Source organism: Pelobates fuscus, chromosome 5, assembly GCF_036172605.1.
Source record: "Pelobates fuscus isolate aPelFus1 chromosome 5, aPelFus1.pri, whole genome shotgun sequence".
NCBI lineage: Eukaryota > Metazoa > Chordata > Amphibia > Anura > Pelobatidae > Pelobates > Pelobates fuscus.
In genome coordinates, this window is record NC_086321.1 from 148858675 (window position 1) to 148885520 (window position 26846).

At 44.8% G+C, this 26846-nt stretch overlaps 2 protein-coding genes across 2 annotated transcripts in view; one reads left to right on the forward strand and one right to left on the reverse strand.

The window, feature by feature from the left end:
* Positions 1–1733: 1733 nt before the first annotated feature.
* On the reverse strand, positions 1734–20398 carry MRPL40 (mitochondrial ribosomal protein L40). The gene is made up of 4 exons (XM_063457039.1): positions 20239–20398; positions 9923–9997; positions 9362–9517; positions 1734–2270 (listed from the first exon to the last, which is right to left on the reverse strand). The coding sequence occupies exons 1-4, from the start codon at positions 20295–20297 to the stop codon at positions 1961–1963; spliced, it is 600 nt and encodes a 199-aa protein (XP_063313109.1). The 5' UTR covers positions 20298–20398; the 3' UTR covers positions 1734–1960.
* A 656-nt stretch (positions 20399–21054) lies between these two features.
* The window catches only part of LOC134610993 (protein HIRA), a 31829-nt gene continuing 26037 nt past the window's right edge, over positions 21055–26846 (forward strand). The window contains exons 1-8 of the mRNA XM_063454462.1: positions 21055–21265; positions 22088–22150; positions 22886–22996; positions 23196–23286; positions 23850–23944; positions 24099–24194; positions 25893–26053; positions 26291–26458. Coding sequence (XP_063310532.1) covers positions 21229–21265; positions 22088–22150; positions 22886–22996; positions 23196–23286; positions 23850–23944; positions 24099–24194; positions 25893–26053; positions 26291–26458 — 822 coding nt within the window. The 5' untranslated portion in view covers positions 21055–21228. The remainder of the gene's footprint in view (positions 21266–22087; positions 22151–22885; positions 22997–23195; positions 23287–23849; positions 23945–24098; positions 24195–25892; positions 26054–26290; positions 26459–26846) is intronic.

Consider the following 26846-nt stretch of genomic DNA (forward strand, 5'->3'; position numbering starts at 1 on the left):
GCAGAGACCTCCGAAATACTCATATCCACTTTAAGCTTCAGCACATAAACACCTGAGCATATTTTAGAGTTTGCACCTGCTATCCTGAATCCATAGTTTTTTCCACCAGTTACAGTTAAAGGAGCACTATAGGGTCAGGAACACAAACATGTACCATCTAGCCCCCTGTTCCCCTCATGCCTCCATAAATATAGTAAAATCTTATTTGTATTCAAGTCTGCAGCTGCTTACTTTGTCCCAGTTTCCTTTAGAACTGCCAACTGCCTGCTGACATCAGTAGAAGTGGTAGACTGATCCAATCACAATTCTTCCCCATAGGATTGGCTGAGACTGACAAAGAGGCAGATCAGGGGCAGAGCCAGTACAATTCCAACAGAGCCCTGGCCAATCAGCATCTCCTCATAGAGATGAATTGAATCAATGCATCTCTATGAGGAAAGTTCAGTGTCTGCATGCAGAGGGTGGAGACACTGAATGTTTGGATGCATTTTAGGCAGCCATAACCCAGGAAGGATCTCTAACAGCCATCTGAGGAGTGGCCAGTGAAGTTATCACTAGGCTGTAATGCAAACACTGCATTTTCTCTGAAAAGACCAATAAGCTGCAGTTGTTCTGATGACTAGTGTCCCTTTCAAAGACCACTATATTGCCAGGAAAACAAACTTGTTTTCCTGGCTCTATAGGGTCTTTAGGTCCCCCCCCACCCTCAGGGTCCCCCTCCCGCTGGGCTCTTGGGGGAGGAAGGGGTTAAATTCTTACCTTTCTCCAGCGCCGGGCTCCCTCGGCGCTGGGGACTCTCCTCCCTCTTCAGACGTCATTCAGTCCATAGGATCAATCAGTCCATAGGAAAGCATTTCTCAATCCTTTCCTATGGATGTTTGAATCTTCTCACTGTGAAAATCACAGTGAGAAGCACAGAAGCGCCTCTAGCAGTTGTCAATGAGAGCCACTAGAAGCTGGATTAACCCTAAAGTAAACATGGCAGTTTCTCTGAAACTGCTGCTATGTTTACAGCTGCAGGGTTAACCCTAGTTGGACCTGGCACCCAGACCACTTCATTGAGCTGAAGTTGTCTGGGTGCCTATAGTGGTCCTTTACGTAAATCATTTTCTTTTGTTTAAAAAAAAAAAAAAAAAAAATTCATCCAAGCGTCAAAATTCAAAAAGTAGAGGGACAAAAATTATGCAGCTCAGTCTTTGAAGGGCAGGTGCTCTAAATCAGTGTTCCCCAACACAGTCCTCATGGACCACAAACAGTTAAGGATTTGTGTGTGTCCCGGTTTTATTCCAATGGAGATACTGACAAAACCTGGACTGTTGGTTGTCCATGAGGACTTAGTTAGGGAACAGCTATTGCTGCCTCTTCAGTTTAGCTATCCTTAGCTAACTAAACCAGGAAGTAACAGGACCACTTGTCTAATTGCACTGTGTGCAAAATGACAAAAATAGGACACACTCTTCACACAAAGCTTCTCAGCAAGCTAAAGTGCTTCAGGAGTCCGAATGTCCCTTTAACACTGTGCTTTTATTTGCTGTTGGGACCTGCAGCTTTCCCTTGTACCTTGTTAGTGAATAAATTAAACTAACATCTGCTTAATCATGTGTGCCAGAATTAATACATTCTCTGCGTATGTGATAATTATGTCTGCATGTACGTGCACTTGGTTTACAGACTGAAGATGCTCAGTGTTTTCTGCAGTGTAAAAAGAGGCTTCAAAGTTTGTACTGCATCCAAAACAAGCTTTCTTGGATTTTATTTGCATTCAACACAAGAGTATTTATACATTGACATTAAAAACTAAGAAATCAATATAATTGTTCACCCCCTTTTATGGATCACTTTTAAGTCCCTCCTTATTATATATATATATAAATAAAATCATATGTCTGCAGCTCTTTTAGTCCCATAGAGAATAAAAAAAAAAATACACAGTCAGTGCACAGATCCCACACCAAACATCTCACTGGGTGTATACTTTGGTGATATCATTGTATTTTCCCTCTGGGGCACTGTACTGGGGTATAGGAGGAGTGTGGCATGGTCCCCGCTTCTCCAGAGGGAGAAGTTCTGAGTCGCACCGCATGGCTGCATTGTAGAGTTCTTCTGACTCCAGACGCAGCTCTTGCAGAGCCTCACGCTGAGCTTCCAGGAGCGACTCCACACTTTTGAGCTCTGCTTCATGTTCTTGTTGCTTGTGGAGTGCCCACTTCTTAATCAGTAGCGCTCTCCTTTCTTGCTCTTCCACAGGCAGCTGAGGGGGTCTACGGACTCTGGCAAAGACACAAAAAGCTAGCTACCACAGTGCACCTGAAATAGATTTTTCATGCCAACAAAGCTCTAAAAATGTCACTCAATGTTATAACACCAAACTATAAAAAACAGTTTGCACTGATCATCAAAGGCATGTATGAATAAGAAGTAGGAGGAAATGAAGAATGTCTAAACAAAATAGAATGGTAAATGTGAAGTTCATCATGCAACTTTTGTAAGCTGGATCACTGGTCCAGCTAAGATGCAAGAAAACTAACTGGAAGATTTATAGTATTAGCAAGGCAGTGGGAAGATGGGTGCAACGCACAATTTTTGATGGAATGTGCCTTTAATATAAAAAAGGATTACTTTCTTCGATCATAGGACTAATGCTAACAAAAATTTGTAGACTTGGGTAAAAGAAGAGTGCTTGCAAAGGCTGCAGACAGCAAAACTATAGCCTTTGCAGGTTGTTTTAGATATATCCCCTATTGAAGAAACAAAAATGCAGAAATGATTGCATTCGTGTTTTCATTGGGGATATATCTACTAAATAGTTTTTTTTTATTTTAATTTTTTTTAAGTTTATCCAAAGGAGCCTACCATTGAAATATTTTTGTACTATTCACTGGTACCATTTCAGAAAGTATAGAAACTTTGGAACTTGAAGTGAAAAAGAATGCATTTTAGAACAGAATTAGGAAGGGGAACCAATAATCGTATTCATCTACACTCGCCTTGGTAAAAAGAGACACATCAGGCACCCAGACCCCTTCATTTCAAGAATGTGATCTGTGTGAAATGTCCTGGCATTTTGCTCCTGCAATGTAAAACAGCTGTTTTGGAGAAAAAGCAATGTTTTTAATAAGGGGCTATACGCACTTCTAATGGATGTTACAATGGCAGCCACTAGATTGTTCTTCCACAGTGATAACCGAATCAGACTTGGTTCTTGACATTCAATGTCACACTCCAGAAGGACAATGAATGTCCTCTGAGGCTTTTCAAATAAAAGCATTGGATTTTCATTTTATGCCAGTAGTTTATTTCCTTTTGACCTCTGGTCCCCCCACCACCAACTATTAATTAATTAATTTATTTATTGTCACAGTAAATCACCATTTGTATGTATATATATATATATATATATATATATATATATATATATATATATATATATATATATATATATATATATATATATACACAGATGAAAAGAGTGCACTCGAAAGGTCTTCTTAAAGATATAAACAATTTATTGTGCCAAACTTCAAAGACATACAAGTCGACGTTTCAGTCCTCGTAGGACTTTTTTCAAGACAATGAAAGGCGGAAAAAAGTGATTTAAATATACCTTACAGGTGATTTGATTGGAGAGTAGGTTATATGAAAGAGAGGCTGTGCAAACGTGAAAGTGATTACTCAACTTTGAAATAGGGATTAACCCCTTAAGTGCCTAATAGAAAGGCCTGTAAGTGAGTGTGGTTACGGCCAAATGTCTAATAATCTGCTCTCGCAGACATATTAAAATACAAGGATAAGAGATATCGAAGCCACCTTAGCATGACAAAGTATTTAAGAATCTATTTGAATATTTAAGCAAATTTGTTAAACAAAATTAAGCAATACCATACGATTGCTACATTTTTAAACAATAACATAAGATGGCTGCGTTTTTAAATTGGAATTCCAAGTGCCAAGTGGTTGCAGACCTAATTATAGATACATTGTAGAAAAAACTTCAAAGTATATTTGAATAACCCTAGGGATACTATGTATATACTTGATTGTATTACAAATTAACGGCCATACAGTCTATGGAGTATAACAGGAGTATCCATAAGCTAACATACCTAGCTAAATTAGAATTAATATATGTTTGATCTTTTCATCTGCATATATTGAAGGCTGAGGCAGCACCGAGGCAAGCACAAGACCGGTACATTGAGTGCGGGATATTTGCAGTTTGTATTGATTACGGAGAGCTCGTCAAGCCAGGGCTCAATCCACGCACCAGACCCAGGAGAGTCATATCGTTTTCAAGGATTTGATTTATGGAGGAATTCCTGACTAGAGCCGGAGCGTATGCAGACCACGCAGAGGTGCTGCAATATACAGAAGCAGAAGCCGCGGCGATTTTGTGGCCACAAACGGACTCGGACCTACCAGTATCTACTGAACCTCGGGACGTCATTAGAAATTTGCTTAAACTTAAACAAAGACAAATTGATCTCGAACTACATGCCACCTACTTATCCGACTATTACCGCATGAAAAAAATCCCCAGAGGTTTTCGGATTAAAAACGTCCCAACTATTGGAAGAAACAACCCTGAAGTGTGTCGGAAGTGGATTGGTATACTAAACAAGTGTTCCCTGGACCTGATGCTGGTGGTGATCGAGGAGGTAGGTCGTGAACTAAAAATCACTAAATTTAAAATCTCAAATTATGAAGTATTGCATACAACTACTATTACAGCACCCAACTGTGACACATTGATTCAGAAACTAACAGAAGACCTGAAACAATATAAAAACGACCTGGTCAGGTTTAAAAGAGAAAAACTTACCAAAGTACAAGCAGATTACTCAGAGCATAGAGTATACAGGTGGCTATCAGGAGATAACACCAGACCCGCATATAGAACCTACAAGCCTAGAATTAGAAAACCCATTGCATCTACTGTCGACTTCACCTCCGGAGAGTCGGCATCTGACTCTGACTACAAGGATTCGCAAAGAGAGGGAGCTTACTCTAATACCACAGCATCATATAATACGTCTTTTTTAGAACCGGACTTGGCCTGGTGAGAGAAACAACAAGTGGGGACCACCAAGGCACAGAGCGCCCTCCAAACATCAAAACTACACCAGGAGGGGACAGAAAGGGAAAAGGCACTGGACACAGGGGACGACCGCCAAGGAGACGCTAGTTAACCCTATTATTAATCTATCCACTAGAAACCTCACCACTACAGAAATTATGCTTCTAAATAAAGGACTTTCATTTGTTCCGACTGCCAACATTAACAAATTCCAATGGGAAATTGAGCAATTTCAATTTAACAGAAAACTTCGTTTAGCAGATTTCTTTAAAAATTCTAATCAACAACATCAAATTGAGGAGAACAGCGAAAAGTTTAAAATGAGAAGTACCTTTGACCCCTCCAACTTAAACCCTACATTAAAAACATTTTCACAAATGTTAAAATTTGATACAATGAAGGTTACAACTACCCGGAACCAAAGACGCCCGAATTTATCTAAAGCTGAAAGAGAAGCCTTAAACAGCCTGGCTAAAGATATGTCCATTACCATACGTCCAGCGGACAAGGGGGGTGCTATAGTCGTCCAACAATATGACGACTATAAGGAGGAAATCCTCAAACAACTAAAGGATACCAGAGTCTATGAATACACGCAAATAGATCCCACCTATGAATTCAGCAAAGTTGTTCAACAGACATTGCAAAGGGGCTTAGAAGCAGGTTTCCTCACCACTACGGAATATGAGTACTTATTTGAAACCCACCCTCGGTGCCCGATCATATACACAGTGCCTAAGGTTCACAAAAACCTGGTGCGCCCACCAGGACGACCGATAGTATCGGCGATCGGGGGATTGCTAGAACCCATAGGGAAATGGTTAGACACAAAATTTAAAAAACCGGTAATGTCACTACCTACCTATGTCAAAGACTCGGCGCAAGTCATAGCAGCCTTAAACTCCATAGAACTCCCCCCACAAGGAGTCTTCTTAGCAGCCATCGACGTAAGCAGTTTATACACCATAATTCCCCACGAGGAGGGAATCCAGGCGATGCGCCAAGTACTAACACAGTACCAAGAACGTATAGAGCCCCCGATTGAATATATACTTGAATTATTGGAATTATGTCTTACACTCAATTATTTTCGTTTTGAAAAAGCATTCTACATACAAATATCCGGGACGTCGATGGGTGCCCCCATGGCACCCATGTATGCTAATGCATACATGCATGCATATGAACAGGTACACATTCTCCAAAAATATGGTCATCATATTCTGAAATACCTGAGATATATCGATGACGTGTTCATCATATGGACGGGTGAGGAACAAAGTCTACATGACATGATATGGTCACTGAATCAATTGGATTCACCAGTAAGACTTACCCATCAAATTAACAACAAACAAATCGACTTTCTGGATCTTCGTATCTTTATAGAAAATAACAAGCTGGGGTATACTTTATTTGCAAAGGAAACTGACCGCAATACGTTATTACACGCCAGTAGTCACCATCCACCCAACCTCATAAAATCTTTACCGGTATCTCAATTTATGAGAATACTGAGGAACAACTCTGATTCCATAAAAGCAGCAAATCAGGTGCAAGAAATGTTTGAAAAATTTTCACAACGTGGATATTCAAGACAGATGCTGGAGTGTGCATATTCAAAAGCACTCAAAAACTACACTGATGGCCCTAAAATCAAAAACAACCAAAATAGAATGATCTTCCCCCAAACGTTCCATTCACTATCGGGCGAGATGTCCCAGAAAATAAGACACAACTGGGAGGTTCTTAAAAAAGACAAGACACTACCGACGATATTCCAGAATACCCCTATGATTAGTTATAGGAGAAACAGGAACCTGAGAGATTATCTGGTTCATACAGATACATCTATGGCGCATCAGTCTGTTCAAAATCCAGGCTGTTATCGTTGTTTGAAGTGCATGGCTTGCAACAGTATGACCCCGGGCAAAGCGTTTTACCATCCTCGCTCAGGTAAAGAATACAGGATACGGCAAAGGATCACGTGCACCACTACACACGTAGTTTATCGCATCACCTGCCCATGTGGACTCATGTACATCGGCAAAACGTCCAATGACCTCAGGGAGCGCATGAGGGGACACAGATCTACCATCAGGACAGCGTTATCCAGCGGCATAGCAACCACCCCCATAGCCAAACATTTTCTGGAAATAGGGCATACACTGCCCACATTGAAATTTATGGGCATTGAACATGTTCCGGCCCCGAACAGGGGGGGTGACAGAGATGTCCTACTTCTTCAAAGAGAAGCCTTTTGGATCTTCACATTAGGAACTTTGTCCCCGGGGGGGACTTAATGAGATCAACCCACTCAGCTGCTTTATCCCGAAAAGATAAAGAGGCCACAGTTCCGTAAATAATAGTAATTGGTATATATTTGTACTAAAGGTCACAGAGAAACCATTATTGGTGATTAATTCATGAGACTTTCGTTAAATCAAACATATATTAATTCTAATTTAGCTAGGTATGTTAGCTTATGGATACTCCTGTTATACTCCATAGACTGTATGGCCGTTAATTTGTAATACAATCAAGTATATACATAGTATCCCTAGGGTTATTCAAATATACTTTGAAGTTTTTTCTACAATGTATCTATAATTAGGTCTGCAACCACTTGGCACTTGGAATTCCAATTTAAAAACGCAGCCATCTTATGTTATTGTTTAAAAATGTAGCAATCGTATGGTATTGCTTAATTTTGTTTAACAAATTTGCTTAAATATTCAAATAGATTCTTAAATACTTTGTCATGCTAAGGTGGCTTCGATATCTCTTATCCTTGTATTTTAATATGTCTGCGAGAGCAGATTATTAGACATTTGGCCGTAACCACACTCACTTACAGGCCTTTCTATTAGGCACTTAAGGGGTTAATCCCTATTTCAAAGTTGAGTAATCACTTTCACGTTTGCACAGCCTCTCTTTCATATAACCTACTCTCCAATCAAATCACCTGTAAGGTATATTTAAATCACTTTTTTCCGCCTTTCATTGTCTTGAAAAAAGTCCTACGAGGACTGAAACGTCGACTTGTATGTCTTTGAAGTTTGGCACAATAAATTGTTTATATCTTTAAGAAGACCTTTCGAGTGCACTCTTTTCATCTGCATATATTGAAGGCTGAGGCAGCACCGAGGCAAGCACAAGACCGGTACATTGAGTGCGGGATATTTGCAGTTTATATATATATATATATATATATATATATATATATATATAATTATTTTAATTTTATTTTTTTAATGCTGAAACAGTCCTTCCAGCTGCCCAATCTAGTATGTTAACGCCTTGCAACTTCTCGTCCAAGCTAATGCGTGGACGAGAAGTGCATGTGCCAAGCTCCATCAATCAAATTGCTTCTCTATGAGAAGCTTTGAATCCAATGCTTTTATTTGAAAAGCCTCAGAGGACATTCATTGTCCTTCTGGAGTGTGACATTGAATGTCAAGAACCAAGTCTGATTCGGTTATCACTGTGGAAGAACAATCTAGTGGCTGCCATTGTAACATCCATTAGAAGTGCAATAAATCAAATGTTGGTGGTGGGGGGGACCAGAGGTCAAAAGGAAATAAACTACTGGCGTGTATATATATATACGCCAGTAGTTTATTTCCTTTTGACCTCCGGTCCCCCCCACCACCATCATTTTATTTATATACGACAGTAGTTTATTTCCTTTTGACCTCCGGTCCCCCCCACCACCAACATTTTATTTATTTAAAGTCACAGTAAATCACCATTTGCGTATATATATATATATATATATATATATATATATATATATATATTTTACACTACAGATTCCTTTTAATCATCAAAACAGCTTTAGCTCACTGACATGGATTTAGGGTTTAGCATATGCCCCTGCTCTCTACCTTTTTGCAGCCCTAACCACACTTTAGTGAGCATTCTAACTGTTCAAATCAGAAGCGGGAGATTACAGCAAGTGAAAACTCTAAAGTAAACACACTGAGCTGTATGATCAGTTTGAAGTGTGATTATGGTTTCATAAACTAAGTCATTTAAATTACTAAATGGCAGATGGCATGATCTATACACCAAAACTACCTCATGAAAACAAGACAATGATTTAAAAAAAAAAAACAGGAATAATATGAGCATGCTGCCTTCTGTGTTCATAATGAATACTGCGATCAAAAATAGGATTTGCGGTGATTTGTCACCATGTTGGCATTTTATAAATGCCTGTGATAATCAGTGCTGCAGAATATGTTGGTACTTTATAAAGACCAGTAATAATAATTTGCTTCATACCTGGTATCATCTAGCAGCATTGCAGGCCTTGTGAAATCCTCAATGGGGATAAGCTGAGGGGGGATTCTCTCCAGTTTCTTCAATTTCTTCTTCATGCGCTCTCTAACAGCCTGTTCTCGTTTTGGATCCACCTTTTTCTTTTTCCTGGGCTCTGCCCTGTGGGTCAGGAAAACGAGATGAAGAGGGGCTTTAAATGGACACTCCACACACCTAGAGCACTTCAGCTTGCTAAAGAGTTTTAGGGCGGGGCTAACAATTTCAAGTTCTACACTACTAGCTAGGCCTTAAAAGTTACTTGCCACTGCATGCCTGGAAGGTCCTTGACACACACAGAATTTCTACTCAACAATGGCTTTTAGTAAGTGGAAATGTTGAGCCCTCTTTGGGGGTTAACTGCATGTCTCCTCAGGCTTATTTTATACAAGTGCCAATTTCAAGAGAAATCCTACAGTAGCTCAATCTCAACAATGTAGAACTATATAGATTACACAAAGTGTTTATTTACAGATCTGTCAGAGCGATAAACAGGGTTATAAAAAAAAAGGCAGAAATTTAGGTTACCTCATGGGAAGAGTTGAACGCAGGGTCAGCAAAGATGTCTGCCAGTGACTCTCTCTTCTAAATACCCATGGCGGACTGCAAGACAACATTGATCCACAAAATATATTATGAAAACAAATACAACATTTTCTGAAATAAAACAGAGTACAAGCAATATCATTAATAATAGTAATATTATGCGAGTGTTTTAGGCATTAAGAAAAGCTGGAGCTCTTCCTTTTGATACAAACAAGTATAAAATGATGTAGAGGTTTTATTTCCGCCACAATAAAAGAGCAGTGTGGACTTTTTTTCTTCTTTTAAAAACATCAATGTGAAAGATTGAGACAAAATGCAAATACACTCAAAAGTATTCCTTATTGTCTAGATTTATTTATGAAACACTCCAAGGAACATAACCACTATAGTTATGTCTAGGGTGCCTGAGTGCCCTGGTGCTTTCCCCTCCCACCCCAATGTAAGCAATGAAACAGTTTGCTTGAGTTGCCAAAGTTCTCCTGAGCCAAGTACTCTCCTGCAAGGTCAGCTCATTGGCTGACAGCATCAGCTGATCACTATCAACCTATGAGCTAAGCCCTGCACTGCCAGCGCTTCTGGCTCTCCTAGAACGGTGCCTGGTAGACCCTAGGTAAGTTATCAATCGATCATACTTTTAACCCGAAATATCTGTTCACTGACAAAAGGGAATACGATTATTTTGGCAACACTTGCAGCTGTAGAGAAGTTGATCATACTCACACCCTCTCCTAGGGAGTAAAATTCTAAAAGTATCGGGGGGCGTGGCTTGCCGTGCATGGAGTGAGTCGCACACCACAGGAGCTCCGCCGCCTCGGACCACAAAGCCCCATATCAATGCCACACTACACCACAACGATGGGTAGAACGAAGCGCCAGGGCACCCCGGGACCCTCTGGGTCCAGCCCGCAAAGGAAAACCGCCGGTCCGCTAGATGAATTCCTCTCCTTTTCTGATAGCACCAGTCCCGCGAGGCACGCGGACAAGATGGCGGCCGCTTCCCCAGGGGCGGAGAGTAACGCAAGCTCGGAGCCAGGGGCGACGGGCGGAGACCCTCTTGCTAGGATCACTGCCGAACTGGCAACCATCTCAGCTAACATGCTCTCAAAGTCCGATAAGACTGCCCTAGTAGCGGAGCTGCGGTCGGCGATACGAGAGGAGATACAGGAGGTACGGAGAGACCTTTCAGCACTAGAGGAGAGAGTCACAGAACTAGAGGGGGAGAACCTCAGGGCCATACAACACTCCCAATCGGCAGACCATGCCACAGCGAGGCAAGGCTCTGTGCTGCTTGACCTCCGAAGGCAAGTGGAGGACCTGGATAACAGGGGGAGACGCAATAATATTAGAATTCGAGGCCTGCCAGAAACTGACCAAGAAAACCTGACCTCAGCCCTCACACAGTTATTTACCCACATCCTGGGCGAAAACGCCCCGGAGGACTTTCAAATAGAACGTGCTCACAGGGCCCTGCGTCCCCCCAGGAGAGACGGCCTACCACGAGATGTGATCTGCTGCCTCCTGTCCTTTCAACTCAAGGACGCCATTATGAGAGCGGCGCGCCCTCAGACCATCACCTTCCAAGAGGCCACTATCTCGCTCTATCAGGACCTGTCCACCCTCACTTTAGACGCACGAAGGGCTCTGAGGCCTCTCACGCATGTACTCCAAGAAAAACGTATTCCCTATAAGTGGGGCTTTCCCTTCAGCCTCCAGGCCAAGCGAGGGAACACGTGGTGCACACTGAGGTGGCCAAACGACGTACCCAGTTTCCTGAGGACAATGGACTTGCCACCGGTTTCCATCCGCAACTGGATCTTGGACCAGCCTCCGGCCCGTCCGGACCATCCTGAAGTACCGGCTCCGCTACGTAGCCAGGCACGGAGCGACACACAGCCTACGCGTTGGGGAGGCCCTGATGGACCCGAAGAATAGACTGATCCACACAGACCCCAGCCCCGGAGCTTCCCTGCCCTCCTGCACAGACTTAACCTGCTGAGGTTACCCCATGGCTTCGCGATACCAGATAAGTACTCACACTTTCATCCACTGGGGTGCTGCCACATTTCCCATCCTGCCAAGGGTAAGGGGGCCTGGGGCCTATAGTTCTGAACTCCACGGGTTCTTGGGGTGGGCCTGCACTTCTTACGATCTGACTGTCTCTTGGGTGGGGTACGGGCGTGGGATTCACCAATACCTCCCGGGTCAGCCGTGTAGCGGAACTCACCTTACCGGGGTTCCTGAGATGAGGCACCCTGACTTTGCTTTCCCCACATGACATGCCGTTGCCCTGGATCCTTCTCGTGGACCAACTTAATGAAGGTCTGCCTCCCCTCCTGCCCCGCCGACCAACTCACCAGTAACTGTTGACCCGCATGATAACCCATAAACTGGAGCTGAGTGGACACACACTGAACCAGGGTTGGGTGGCGGGGGCTTGGGAATATTGGGGGTTATTTGCTTAGGCTGGAATGTCACATGTTTTGTGAAATGTAACCTGCCCTGTTTATTACGCACCCGCATGCTGTCTGTTGACCTTATTGTTTGGGGTTCTTAGCACTTTTAGCAGATTTGCTGGCCACACCGCTGCGACACTTTAACCCACGGGTACCAACTACTCCCCACCCATACGATAAGATGCTCCTATGATTCCTTAGCGGGGGAGGAGGGGGGGTTCCCTGAGGTGATCTGGTCTAACCACGGTATTGTGTAGAACATGCTTGTCTCCCAGTTCTGTTATATATCAGTTCACATGCCCCCACGCACCCATAGAGTTTGTTTTCCGTTAAATGCTCTTATGTTATGCTTGCCATGCTGCTGTCGTATTTTCGCTCCCGGGGCTGAGCGGGCCGCCCGTGCTGGTCGTGGGAGGGCCCGCGCTGCCTCGGGATGGGGAGTTATAGGGGCGGGGGGGCTGGGCATGGTTCAATCTAATGGGAATGTCGAGAGCAACGTATGACTTTGCATGATATGTACCGTTTGTGAAAACCCGAATAATCCTGCCGGTGCGTGAGACGATCCCTGGACTGGCTCGACTGACATACCCTCCGGGTTTCCTCAGCTGAGACGGTGCCAGGCCGACCCCCCCCCCCCCTCCTCCCCCCTTCCACTACCACCCCGGATGGCCCGGGGACGGCTCATGAACCGGGAAACGAACTCACTCACTACACCCGACCCACCACGGCATGGCTGGACAGCCCCTGCCGTCGCTACCCCCCTAGAGACATAGCATAGGACATTGTGCCCCCTCCCCGGTGCCCGCTGCCCTGATGCTCTGACAAAACTGACGGTCTACGGTCGGACGCCCCTGGGGATACACATTAATCCCGCCCGGACTAAATTCCCAGCCCGCCCACACTAGATTACTAACGAGACCCCCAGTAGACCAGCTGAACGGTAACGTGGTCCGAGGGCCCGCGGTCCCTGGTATATCCTGACAGACCACACTCGCCAGACTTCCGTGACCCCCTGCGACCGGCCCTCTTGTAAATTAGGTCACCCTAGCTAGACCTAGGGCTACGGTTGCCTATACCCCAGAGCCCCTCCACGGGCTAGCACCCTAACCTCTCCCACCCCCCCCTCTCCCGACTGCCCCTCTCTGCCCTTTACATCCCGTTTCCCCCTCCTCCCTACCCCCGGCGCTCCGCTCCCTCCGAGAGTACGGTGCCACCACTCAGACATGGCGTCGGGCTTCAGACCCTCGCCTTTGCTCCTGCGGACACATAATGTCCGCGGTCTCAACTCCCCTAATTAAAGGCGCCATCTGCTGCACACACTATGGTCACAAAAGGTTTCAGTAGCATTTCTACAAGAAACACACCTGAAAGGAGGTGATGCTCCGCAGATCAAAGACAGGAGATTCCCATTAGGATTCTACGCTAACCACCCGATGCTAAACGTGCGGGGGTTGCCATCATCTTCTCCCACAACACCCCGTTTCTCAGCTCAGCAACACAGGCTGACCCCATGGGCAGATTTTTATTTGTTAAAGGCACGATAGCTGATCACAAATACACGTTCGCCACTATCTATTGCCCCAATAAAGGGCAACACCGATTCTTAGCAAAAACCCTCGTGAATTTGGAGAGGTTCCGGGAGGGAACTTTGATCCTAACCGGTGACCTCAACATCCCCCTGGACCCCCGGATGGACTCCTCCGCGGGCTCTAGCACCATCCCCCCGCACTGTATCCGACAAGCTAAGCAAGCCCTGTCCAGATCGGGCCTGGTAGACTGCTGGAGGGTGGCGCATCCTGATGATAAAGATTTCACATGCTACTCAGCAGCACACAATAGGTATAGCAGAATAGATTATATCTTCCTAGCACAGGAATACCTCCCCTTCCTAATGTCCTCCTCGATAGGGTTACAGCACGACTCTGATCACGCACCGGTCCGAGCCACTATTAAGTCACCGCTTTTCAAACCCAGTGACCGCCATTGGAGGCTAAATGAAACTATACTGACGGACAACGCTACCGCCACACAAATAACCCAAACTCTGACCCAATACTTCCAAGACTATGTCAGGCCAGACACTGCACCCCTCACGGTCTGGGAGGCGCATAAATGCGTAATACGGGGACACATGATTAAACTGTGCTCCCAGCGGAAAAAAAGAGCGCTCAGCCAGAACGCAGGAGCTGCTACGCGAAATAGCCACCTTAGAGACAACACATAAAAGTGACCAGACGGACGATACCTACCGACGCCTCACAGACACACGTAGGCAGCTTAGAGACCTGTTATCCCAGAACTTACTCCAAACCATACGCAAATCCCACAGACACTTTTATGAGTTTTCTGACAAATGCGGTAGGACACTAGCCCGCACACTGCAGCAGAGACGGAGACAACACCACATCCACCAGATTAAGGGGAAGGATGGGACACTGAGAAGGACACCGACGGATATCTTGCAAACGTTTAGGCTTTTCTATGAGGAGCTATATAATCTAGATACCACAACTCGACGCTCAGATAGACCCCAACACCTACGCAACATAAATGCCTTCCTCACAGAACATGTAGGCCGGACGCTCCCGGAGGAGCTAGCCGAGGAGCTAGAACAGCCTCTGACGGGGGAGGAACTCGCCGCCGCACTAAAAAGCTCTAAATCGAATAAAGCACCGGGCCCCGACGGTTTGACGGTCTCATACCTGCGAAAGTTCAAAGACATACTGTTACCACATCTGTTACAGGGTCTCAACTCCTTGCTGGAAGGTGGGCGGTTCCCGACGGACTCCCTCCGCGCCACGGTCACGGTCATACCTAAGGAGGGGAAAGACCCCACTGAATGTGGGAGCTATAGACCGATCTCGCTCCTCAATGCCGATCTTAAGCTCTTCGCAAAAACCATAGCCGTGAGACTCGCCCGCGTCCTCCCCACTCTGGTCCACCCCGACCAGGTGGGGTTCATTCAGGGACGGGAGGCTCGAGACAACACCATCCGAGCCCTACATATGGTCCACTCTGCTCGATCGACAAATAAAAGCCTAATCCTGGTCTCCACAGACGCGGAGAAGGCCTTCGACCGGGTAGACTGGCAGTACCTCGAAGCCACCCTCAGTCACATGCGGTTCGGCCCCCACATACGCTCGTGGATCCTCGCCCTGTACACAAACCCGACGGCCCGCATTCGGATTAACGGCGGTCTCTCAGCCCCCTTCGCCATTCGGAACGGAACCAGACAGGGCTGCCCCCTGTCCCCCCTCCTGTTTGCCCTCACTCTAGAACCCTTCCTAGAGGCGGTCAGAAGGGACGGGGGAATCACCGGGTATAGGCACCGCCACTCAGAGCATAAAGTTGCCGCCTATGCCGACGACATGTTGTTCTTTCTGGACAACCCCACGGTCTCCTTCCCTAATCTCCTCCGAGCCTTCCGAATCTTCGGTGAGATCTCCAATCTCAAGCTAAACCTCAGCAAATCGGAAGCCTTGCCGATCTCACTCGCCGCCGAGAGAGTCGCGCACTTAAAGTCGCAGTTTCGCTTTACCTGGTGTGATACGAAACTCAAGTATCTCGGCGTCTGGCTGCCCAGTGACCTAACACTCTTGTTCCGGTTAAACTTCCTTTCCATCCTCTCAGTCCTTCAGGCGGATCTACATCGCTGGAAGGGCCTCTACGTCTCTTGGTTCGGCCGAATCAACGCTGTGAAGATGAATATACTCCCGCGCCTTCTGTACTTGTTTCAAGCCATCCCCATTACGATACCCAGGTCATTCTTCCAAACACTAGACACAGCAATACGGCAGTTTGTTTGGAACGGTAAGGCAAGCAGAATAAGCAGGAAGCTCCTAGAGCGCCCTAAAAGTAAAGGAGGCGCGGGACTCCCATCCCTCCGGGGATACTATCATGCGGCACACTTACTCAGGGTTGTTGACTGGCACGCACGTCCCACGGCCAAACTGTGGGTCCCCATGGAGCGGACGCAGGCGGGAGGTACACTCCCCTCCCGCCTGTGGCACAGTTCACTCACTCTAACAGCGCTACGAACAGGTAATCCCCTGACCGACGCCACACTACGAGTCTGGTGTAAGTTACGGTTCACACACCAACTCACCACCACCGACGGCCCCCTTACACCCATCACACATAACCCACAAGTGGGAGGGGGACTCACACCTTCAGACTTACGCGCTTTCACAGACACTGGCTGGCTCAGCTTCCGGCAGTTGCTGCGGGGTACCCAACTCAGACCTCTCACTGACATACTGGGGGACAAGATACCAACAGGAGTAGATCACTTTCACTACGCCCAAATTTGAGCTTACTACGCGACCTTCCCTAATAAACAATGCCTGACCAGACCGCCCACGCAGTTCGAATCCCTTTGTATAGCACAAACCCATCCGGAAAGGGGGGTCTCGCAGCTATATGCGACCCTGCTCAACGGCGAACATCAGCCCCACCCGAGGTACATCGCGAGGTGGGAATCAGAGACAGGGACCACGCTCACAGAGCAGGAATGGGACAAGATCCTAATACTGACTCACAAATGCTCCATCAGCTCTAAGCTTCAGGAGACTAGCTTTAAAATCCTCACACACTGGTATAGAACCCCGGACATCATACACCGTATAGACCCAGGTATACCAAACGAATGCTGGAGGTGCGGGGCCCCTGATGGCTCTTTTATTCATATCTGGTGGAGTTGCCCTGATATCACTCCCTTCTGGTCAGAGATCAGGGAGACCATCCGTCTCATAACGGATATTACCGTACCTCTCCAACCCCTCACTATGCTCCTTCACCACACAGACATGTCCATCTCCACATACAAAAAATCACTACTCAAACACCCGTTGTCCGCGGCAGCGGCAATAATCCCAACTAGGTGGAAACAGAAGGATGCGCCTACCCTCTGGCAGTGGCTGGACAAGGTGGGAGAGATACACCATATGGAATCACTCACGGCAGCGCTCTACGGGAGGCTAGAGAAATGCGATCGCACCTGGGCGCCATGGCTGTGGTACCTTATGATGGATGGAGCGGGAAGCCGGAGGCCTCTACCCCCCCCTCTCCTCTCCCCCCCCTCCCCTCTCCTCTCCCCCCCCCTCCCCTCTCCTCTCCCCCCCCTCCCCCTCCCCTCTCCTCTCCCCCCCCTCCCCCTCCCCTCTCCCCCCCCCTCCCCTCTCCCCCCCCCTCCCCTCTCCCCCCCCTCCCCTCTCCTCTCCCCCCCCTCCCCCTCCCCTCTCCTCTCCCCCCCCTCCCCCTCCCCTCTCCTCTCCCCCCCCTCCCCCTCCCCTCTCCTCTCCCCCCCCTCCCCCTCCCCTCTCCTCTCCCCCCCCTCCCCTCTCCCCTCTCCTCTCCCCCCCCTCCCCTCTCCTCTCCCCCCCCTCCCCTCTCCTCTCCCCCCCCCTCCCCTCTCCTCTCCCCCCCCTCCCCTCTCCTCTCCCCCCCCCTCCCCTCTCCTCTCCCCCCCCTCCCCTCTCCTCTCCCCCCCCCTCCCCTCTCCTCTCCCCCCCCTCCCCTCTCCTCTCCCCCCCCCTCCCCTCTCCTCTCCCCCCCCTCCCCTCTCCTCTCCCCCCCCCTCCCCTCTCCTCTCCCCCCCCCTCCCCTCTCCTCTCCCCCCCCCTCCCCTCTCCCCCCCCCTCCCCTCTCCTCTCCCCCCCCCTCCCCTGTCATGCCCCCCTGACCGAACAATGGACAGATATCCAGTCGACTGAGTAAGGACTACCCCTACCTCATAAACGCCCACCCCCACTAGACGTCCCCTGTGTTCATATGTTCCAATTCCCACCGGACTCTATACCTACGGCTACTTACTTGTATGGACTTGAGACGACCGGACACTGACAATGATAATGCTTATTATGCACAGGCCCATTGCCTGAGTACCGCACGCACAGTTCCAGACGTGCGACTCGCACCCAGACATGACCTGGTACCCGAAAAACGGACCCAGGGGACCGGAACTACCGATATAGTATTCCCAAACGTGCTACCCTCAGACAGGAGGATTGCAACAACTTGACAAACAAGACGGTTCTCACTTACCATCTGACTGAAAAATTAATCTCACTGGTTATATGCAACTGGATAACCGAGCAATCCTCCTGAGGTACTGACCTCCTCATCCCGCCCACGGAACGTCCTACCCGCTAGCGGAGGAAAGCTCCTAAGCGCCCCCTTAGGTAGAGACGCCCCGAGCTCCCGTTTCCCTGTACAATTGCTGTCACCCATATTTGATAGGAGGTAATCCCTGTTACAAGTTTCACCTTATTTGGATGTTACTGTGCATATATAACGAGTGACTAGTTGAATCTGTTGTCCCTAAATCGATGTTAAACGTTTCACCCAATTAACCTGTTTTCTAAGTCCATTGATATATGTACACTTGTATCACCCTTTTGATGTATGTCAAATATAAAACGAAAATAAAGATTGTCTAAAAAAAAAAAAAAAATTCTAAAAGTATCAACATGTCTTTCTGAGCTGAAAAAAAGAATTAGAAGAGTTCTAAAAAGAAGGTGCAAAAATGAAAAAGCAGAATAGCCACCTATGTAATGTGCCTGCTGACCCCACTGGTTCCCATGGGCTTTTTCATGTTAGTACTTTATACCATTTTTAGAACAGAAAATGTGTTTCCCCAGTGTCTAAAATGTTATACGGATTCAAAGTTACTCCTACCACCATGATCAGAATTTTAAAGTTGCCATGGACCCTAGAGTCTACATACAGAAATATTAAGGCTAGCTTCATTTACTGGCTGATAGCAACCAGCCTACAAATAACCAGCTACATAGGCATCCAGTTTCTGCAAATGCCAGATGCTGGTTAGCCAACCATGACAGGGGACTTTGCATCCAGTAAGTGGCGAACCATCGCAAGATGCTTGGAGTAACCCTTTAAAGTAGCTCTGTCACCTTCTGGAGTCTTTGCACATTTTGCAAAGACTCCAATGGTGACATCACCGCTTGGGGAGTTATACTTAACTGATGCTGACCCTGTGGGCACAGCCACCTTAAAGATCTTGGTGCTTCTTCCACCAGCAGCCCACATCAGTTAAGTACTCTTGCATATAGAGGATCACACAACAGCCTCCATAGGTATTGTCTAGACAAATCCTTATTTCCACAGCCTTAATGATAAAACTTGGCAGTGGTAGCTCAGTCTTTCCTCAAGTTAGGCATTTACCATAAGACAAAAAGTAGATTGCATTGAAATTTCAATGATTAGGAAATTGGTATTTCAATGAAATCCCAGCACAATCTTAATGAACATTTCATAGATTCCATCTTTATCAAATGGTAAAAAAAAAAAAAAAATAAAACTTTTTGGGTAGGGGGTGGGGGAGGTTAAGTGGCGAATCTACTTTATGGCCAATCATTCTGCTTGTATGCATCAACTCAAATAAAACTTTAAACTGGGGAAACATTGAGTAATGTTCTTTACTGCACTTACTAACCATACAGATCGAATGGGCTATTGCAGAATTGTATTTGTTAGCGATAAACCAGGAATTATGAAGACATTACACATTTTAGAATAGCCAGAACAGTAGAAAATGATTTAATTATACAAGAATTTTTAGAGCTGGACTACTGTGAACTAAAACTCTGGCTTATTCCCCAGGATTCTCACTGTAATCAATAAACCCCACATCTGCTTGATTTTTACTGTTCAAGCATCTGTCACCTTTGTTACCCTGTGTCCAAGGCAATTTTAATAAAACCTTGGTCCTTTTTTTATGCTACAAAATGGGACATGTTGAGAAGTTGCAATGACATTTCAGCAGAAAGTAGGTCACCAGAAATCCCTGAGATCCAGTCACAGTATATAGTGTTAGTGTGTACTCACCAATTCCTGCTGCTCTGCCTGCACACATGCAGCAAGGTGTTACATGTGGCAGGATTCATGGTTGACAGTGGCTGTGAACTCTGCAAAGCAAGACTCTCCACTCACTAGGCTTTAACCTCAGCTCACACAGCTTGGCACACTGTGCGCTCAGACAGGGAGCCCGTGCGGAAACAAGTCAGCGCACAATGTGTTCCGGCTGGGGAAATATAGTGTGTTGGGTACCTCCTCGCTGTCAAGTAGGGATGCCAGACACATGTTTTACTGGACACAGATTACTTATATGCATATTCAAATGCTGCAGGAGGCAAAGCAAGTCATTAAACTCAGGGGAAACCTACAGAACATGAATACTACATAGTAGCAATTTTAATGTATTGCCCAACAACATGTATAAATACTTATCCAGGTTTAAAAAATAAATAGCATAGCTGGCAGTCATAGTGACCAGAGTTTATTAATTTACTAATACCTTTAGCAGTTCGTGGTAATGGATCACAATAGAATCAGATGTAAACAGAAACACCGGTTTATTAAATATTAAAATGATCAGATTAAACCTTAACACCTGTTATAGTGCATGATCTGGGATCTGGTAGTACCCAAGTCCTGGACACAAACTATCCATTTATTGTCATTAAACCATAACTACTGCACTGGGGGAGTTAATGCAGTGTCTGTGTACAGTAACGTTCTGTGAGTAGGTGGGGTGGTCTCCAGGGGGCTTTGTGTGATTGCCCCCCTATCTCAGGCTATTGTTCCCCGCCTGATCCTGCCCGCTAGGCGTGGAACGCATGGTGTGACCTGCATGTTTCCGGTAGGACAGTTTTGAACCGTGCATCCCGCGGGTTTCCGGTCTTGGTGCGGGTGCCGGAGCGGGATGGAGCGGCGCTGAGAGGCGGCTCCGAGGCGGGGAAAAGCCTGCACACCGAGCCCCCTCCAGGCTCAATGGGCAGCCGGAGCTGACACCTCCTCTCCCGGCAAAGAGGGACAATGAAGCTCCTGAAACCCACCTGGGTTAATCACAATGGTGAGGGAGAACTGGGCGGAGCAATGGGGCCCCCAGGAGCCACGAGAGTTGAGATCACTAAGAAAACGTTTAATTTACCGTAAAAGAAAATAGTAACACCTGTTGGCCTTTAAGGGCCATGTGCATTCATTGTGGATCCTTGTGTGGTTCATTAATTGGGAGGGCCCCCAAAAGTGAGGCGAGGTCACAAAGGGTCCCAGAGACCTCTAAACCCCCATCCCCAATTTATAACAGTGTGCCAGTATGGGTAAGGGTTACCTGGCTTTTGTAGATCAGTATGTATTATGAGTTCCTAGAAGTTTTATAAAGGATCACAGACTAGAGTGTTCTGTCATTTTACATTCCCAATATAACCTTTTTATCATGCCGGCTTAAATATTGGTCCCAGGGGGTCGTTTCCATGTCTACAGGTCCTTCTGTCACTGATAACAGGTGATGCAACATTTGTATTTAAATGCGAATTTAGTGTTGTGTACAGCTGCCAAGTTGCAGATTGTTTTATTCGTAACCTCTTTCCATAAATTCTCAATTTTTATTTTCTTTTAAGGCTGCACAGTTGTTTCTTCCAGAATATATAGATCTCAATTTAAACGTAATGTGTAACATATATGTGCAGTTACGTTGTACAAAAAAAAAAAAGTAGGCGATAAAAAATATTTAGAATTTTCAAATTGGTACAAGAATATGGAACTTAAAACTTTATTTACAATAACCTTTGCAATAACCCATTTTTTCCCCCCTTAGGAACATTCTTCCAAGCTATAAATAATAACATCATAATAATATGTGTAATAAGTGTTTTTCTTCTTTCATGAAACACAGGCAAGCCAATCTTTTCTGTGGATATCCACCCAGATGGCACAAAGTTTGCAACAGGAGGTCAAGGTGCGTTTAGAGATGAGTAATATGTAACAGAAAACCAATCACTACATGGCACACAATTCAAATACATGTTTTACTTTAGGTAATTTATCTGTACTGCAATGTAACAAGTGTTACATACAATTGTTACTATATAAATAAAACAGGGTTCAGAATTTCTATTTGTTATATTACTATGAGCAAGTGGAAATTGTACCCCACCAATCTGGCCAGGAGGGGAAATAAGGTTTTCTGTGGCAGCAATCCAAATACAGGATGGAGTAAAGCATACACTGATTTTTCTTTCTTGAAGATCCAGAACCAGCACTTCTGGTAACGGGACTATACACAACAGGTAGCCCTGTGTATAAATTAGCACTGCTCACCTGCGTTTCACATTGTAAAGATATTACATCCCTAATGCTAAGCTAACCCAGCACTTTGATGAGAAATCAGAAAGGAAAAGTGAATCCATTAAAATCTATCATCTTTATTATTCATCCAATAAAATAAAAATATTGTTTCCTCATAGAATGCTCAGACTCTTGATTAGCTTATACTCAAGAAAGCAGGACTTTTTACACCATCAGTCTCCACGTCGTATCAGATTCTGTACACCGTACGCATCAGCTTTTTTTTTTTTCCCTCAGTGATAAAGATTGTGTTACCGCTATCAAAATAAACAGTTGCAATTCTATTGCAGGTACTTCTTGGTTTTCCAAGTGTTTTCTTAACTTGAACAGTGTTTTTATTTTTTAGGGGAAGATTCTGGAAAAGTCGTCATCTGGAATATGCCGCCTGTCCTTAAAGAGGAAGATGAGAAGAATGAAAATGTTCCAAAGATGCTGTGCCAGATGGACAACCACTTAGGTACCAGACAACAAGGCAAATGGCTGCTCTGGGGGTTCAAACTCCTTGAGCAAGCTAGTGGGAAACTTTAACATGGTGTCACACATCCCTGGAATAGGACTAGCCTTTTGAAGAGAGGACACAATACGAGCAGTGCGTTATCTTCCCCATGTGCTGTCACATTGGAATGGGACTAATCTTTGCGTACGCTCTGTTTCAGCCTGTGTGAACTGCGTGCGATGGTCCAACAATGGAGCATATTTAGCATCTGGAGGGGACGACAAGCTCATCATGGTGTGGAAGCGATCAGGGTGAGATTATGACTTCTATCCACACTATGCCATGGCTTATAAAATTTAGTCAAATGTTCGTTTAGAATCTAGTGAGGCGTAGGATGTCTTATCTATTCTGAGAACTTTTACTTACAATAGTCATCTTTTGAAAGTGGAGATATCCTGTTTTTAAAATTCACTACATTTTAAAGGCTAGTGTCTAACATACTTTTAAATATTATTGATCCTTTTGTTTTACTGTGAATTCTGCCCTGGCTGTAGCATTTACATGGTTTGGTGCATTTATGCTGGCCCATTTAAACTGAAGTTGCTGAAATAGAAGGTTTGTGTTGAAGACTGGGCAATTGACAGGTTTTGGATTTACCACTATTACCAATAACATGATTTTTTTGGAATTACTTTAGCATAGAATTGACTGATACGATTCCCTTGGTTCCTGTAAAGAAGAAATAAGTGATGGATTTCTTGGCTTTGTTCCTGGGTGTTACAGTAACCACAATTGCTTGCTGAAGCAGCGTGGTATCTCTTGGACTGTTTACAATCATATAGAAGTCTGTTTTAGTTTTCTGCTCATTTCTCAGATACATTGGCCCTAGCACGGTTTTTGGCTCCAGCAGTAAACTTACCAATGTAGAGCAGTGGCGATGCCTTATCATCCTCAGAAGTCACACAGGAGGTGAGTTTACATTTTGACATCTGTGAGTTGACTGCATTTCTTAATGATTCATTATTCCTTTACTGCTCAGCTTAGTACATGGCAAAGTTCTATTTTCCTTTTGTACAATAATGACTTTAATATAATTTGTTGTGATATATGGATTTATTCTCAGATGTGATGGACGTTTCATGGTCTCCCCATGATGCCTGGCTTGCATCCTGCAGCGTGGATAACACAGTAGTTATTTGGAATGCTTTGAAATTTCCAGGTATGTAAACTTATGAGCATCATTTTAGTTGCAGTTCAATAACCTATGTAGAGTCATTTAGCTTTCAGTGATTTCCTGAAGAAGTGTATTGATATCCAGGTTTTGTAATATAGTAAGACCATTACATATGTTAAAGTTTGTGGTACACTAAAATGTAGTTTGGGGACATGACCAGTCCAGATGAATCTTCCATAAGCAGCATATACAATCCAGGGAAGTTTAAAGGAACACTTCCAACACCTAAAGCACTTTAGCTTGCTTTAGGTGTGAAGTGTTACCTTTTTTTCCATTTGACAAAAAGGGCAGCTTTTAATAGCAATTGTCACTTTTAATAATCAACCTTGTTACACTCCATGGCTGTCAATCAGACAATTGGTCCTATTTTCTCCTGATAGTTTCGCTCAAACTCCGAGGCAGGGAATTGCTCAGAGAATCTGCCTTGCAAAGACTCCTTCAGCTGCTTTGGGAAGTCTGTGATTGGACAGCCACAGAAAGTGGGCAAGAAGGGGGGGCTTGCAAAGGTTTTCAATGAGAACTTGCTTTGCATGCTGTTTTTAGATATACCCCACTGTAAATTAAATACATGCATTGCGGTATATCTACTAAATATTTTTTTATTTTTTTTTAATTTGGCAGTGGAGTGACCCTTTCAATACACCCAATCCGATGCAGATTTAAAGTGACTCTATCCATTTTTTTTTTGCCCCTCCAATACACCACTGCAGATTACTTTTTTGTATGCCTTTTTTATTTTTTCCTCTATTTATTAAGCAAGATAACACTTATAATAGTTAGCCGCTAATACAAGAGGTACAATGTATCATAGCCTGAATTGTCAAACTCTGGTTGAAAAAAGGCATCCTAAGTAAGCGAGACCTAGCATGATTAGTATTCAGTGAGTCAATAATGCCTGATTTGTGATTTTTTTAAAACAAATAGTCAATGCACTGTCGATGTTCAAAGGTAGAAATAGTTTTGAGAGATCAGTTCTAAACAAAATATAAATTTCAATGATCACAAGATATCAAACTCGTAGATCATAAGTCTGAGCCCAATGTAACACAGTAAAGGAGTTTAATTAACACAGTAAAGGAGTTTAAGCATGTGTGGGATAGGCATAAGGCTATCCTAACTATAAAATAAGGCCAAGGACTAATGAAAGTATTTAGAAAATTGGGCACGCTAGATGGGCCGAATGGTTCACATTCTATGTTTCTATGCTCATCCAACACGGTTTGATGCCTGCGGGGTGAACGGACTGATGGTATCCACATGCTAAGCCAGGTGGTGTAGATGTTTATGCAGTTGGGCCATGAATAAGATGACAATTGCGATGCCTCAAAAGTAAAGGGTGCCTTACCCTTTGTAGCCAACATCATTGTTGCATTATCCCCATAAGACTGGTACTGGAGCAAGATGTGTCTAACATTTAGACAGGTTAGGAGGCAATAGGGGAAGTTTTGTCAACTATGCCCAGACTCTACCTCTTCCCCTCCCACAGAACACCGCACAGGAGAGCATTGAGGAAACCTGGCAAGAACAGCAGGACTGCTGCCAGTTATCATTCAGAGGGGCGGGGAGGGCGACTAACAGTGCGATAGGTGGCAAAGGCAACCTATCGCTGGAAAGTGTGTGGATTTATGTCTTCCTATTTGGGGAGATCTCTGATTTCTTTAATTGTTCTTTTTTTTAATTTAGAGATTATTGCAACACTTCGTGGTCATTCTGGCCTGGTAAAGGGACTTACATGGGATCCAGTGGGGAAGTACATTGCCTCTCAGGCTGATGATCGTAGCTTAAAGGTCTGGAGAACGATGGACTGGCAGTTAGAAACCAGTATCACCAAGCCCTTTGATGAGGTATTCACACTTCCAAGCAATTGTCATGTCAGGTTCGATTGATCAGAAGACGTGTTTGGAATGGGATGAACTGTGTTTGGGAGGGAAGTAATATAGTAACACATAATAATTATTTTTTCTATCTCACATAGTAATGTATGCTTGTGTTTTAATATTCCTTGTAAAGTTTTATATAACCTTCCATGATTCAAAAAAACAACCACCATCCAAACAAAAGAATCTATGCTCTCCTCTTAGTGTGGAGGAACCACCCATGTCCTAAGGCTCAGCTGGTCCCCTGATGGCCATTATCTTGTGTCCGCTCATGCCATGAACAACTCTGGCCCAACAGCTCAAATCATCGAACGGGATGGGTGGAAGACAAACATGGATTTTGTGGGACACAGGAAAGCGGTTACTGTAGTGGTAAGAGAACCAGTGAGAATGTTTACAAATGTCATTCAATTCCAGACAGATTCAAATTGATTCCTTTGGATGAAAGTAATTTCTTTTGCAATCTTTGCCTACGCTAATTCTCATGATGCACTGTTTGTCTATGTCCCCTATAATCCAAGTAAGCATTTTTCTGAATTTTAATGTATTGATTTATATTTGTACTCATCTGTGTTAAATGCTAATAAAAAAGACAAAATTAAATGTGAGCTTACTAAAGCTACTGCACAATAATGCTTGATCAATCTGGAAACCAATACGACCCATATTAACAATGTATTTTAAAAAAAATAAAATGAAATTTTTTGAACGGAAATTGCCATATAGCTGAATTGCATTGTATTGAAACTTAGTGTGCATT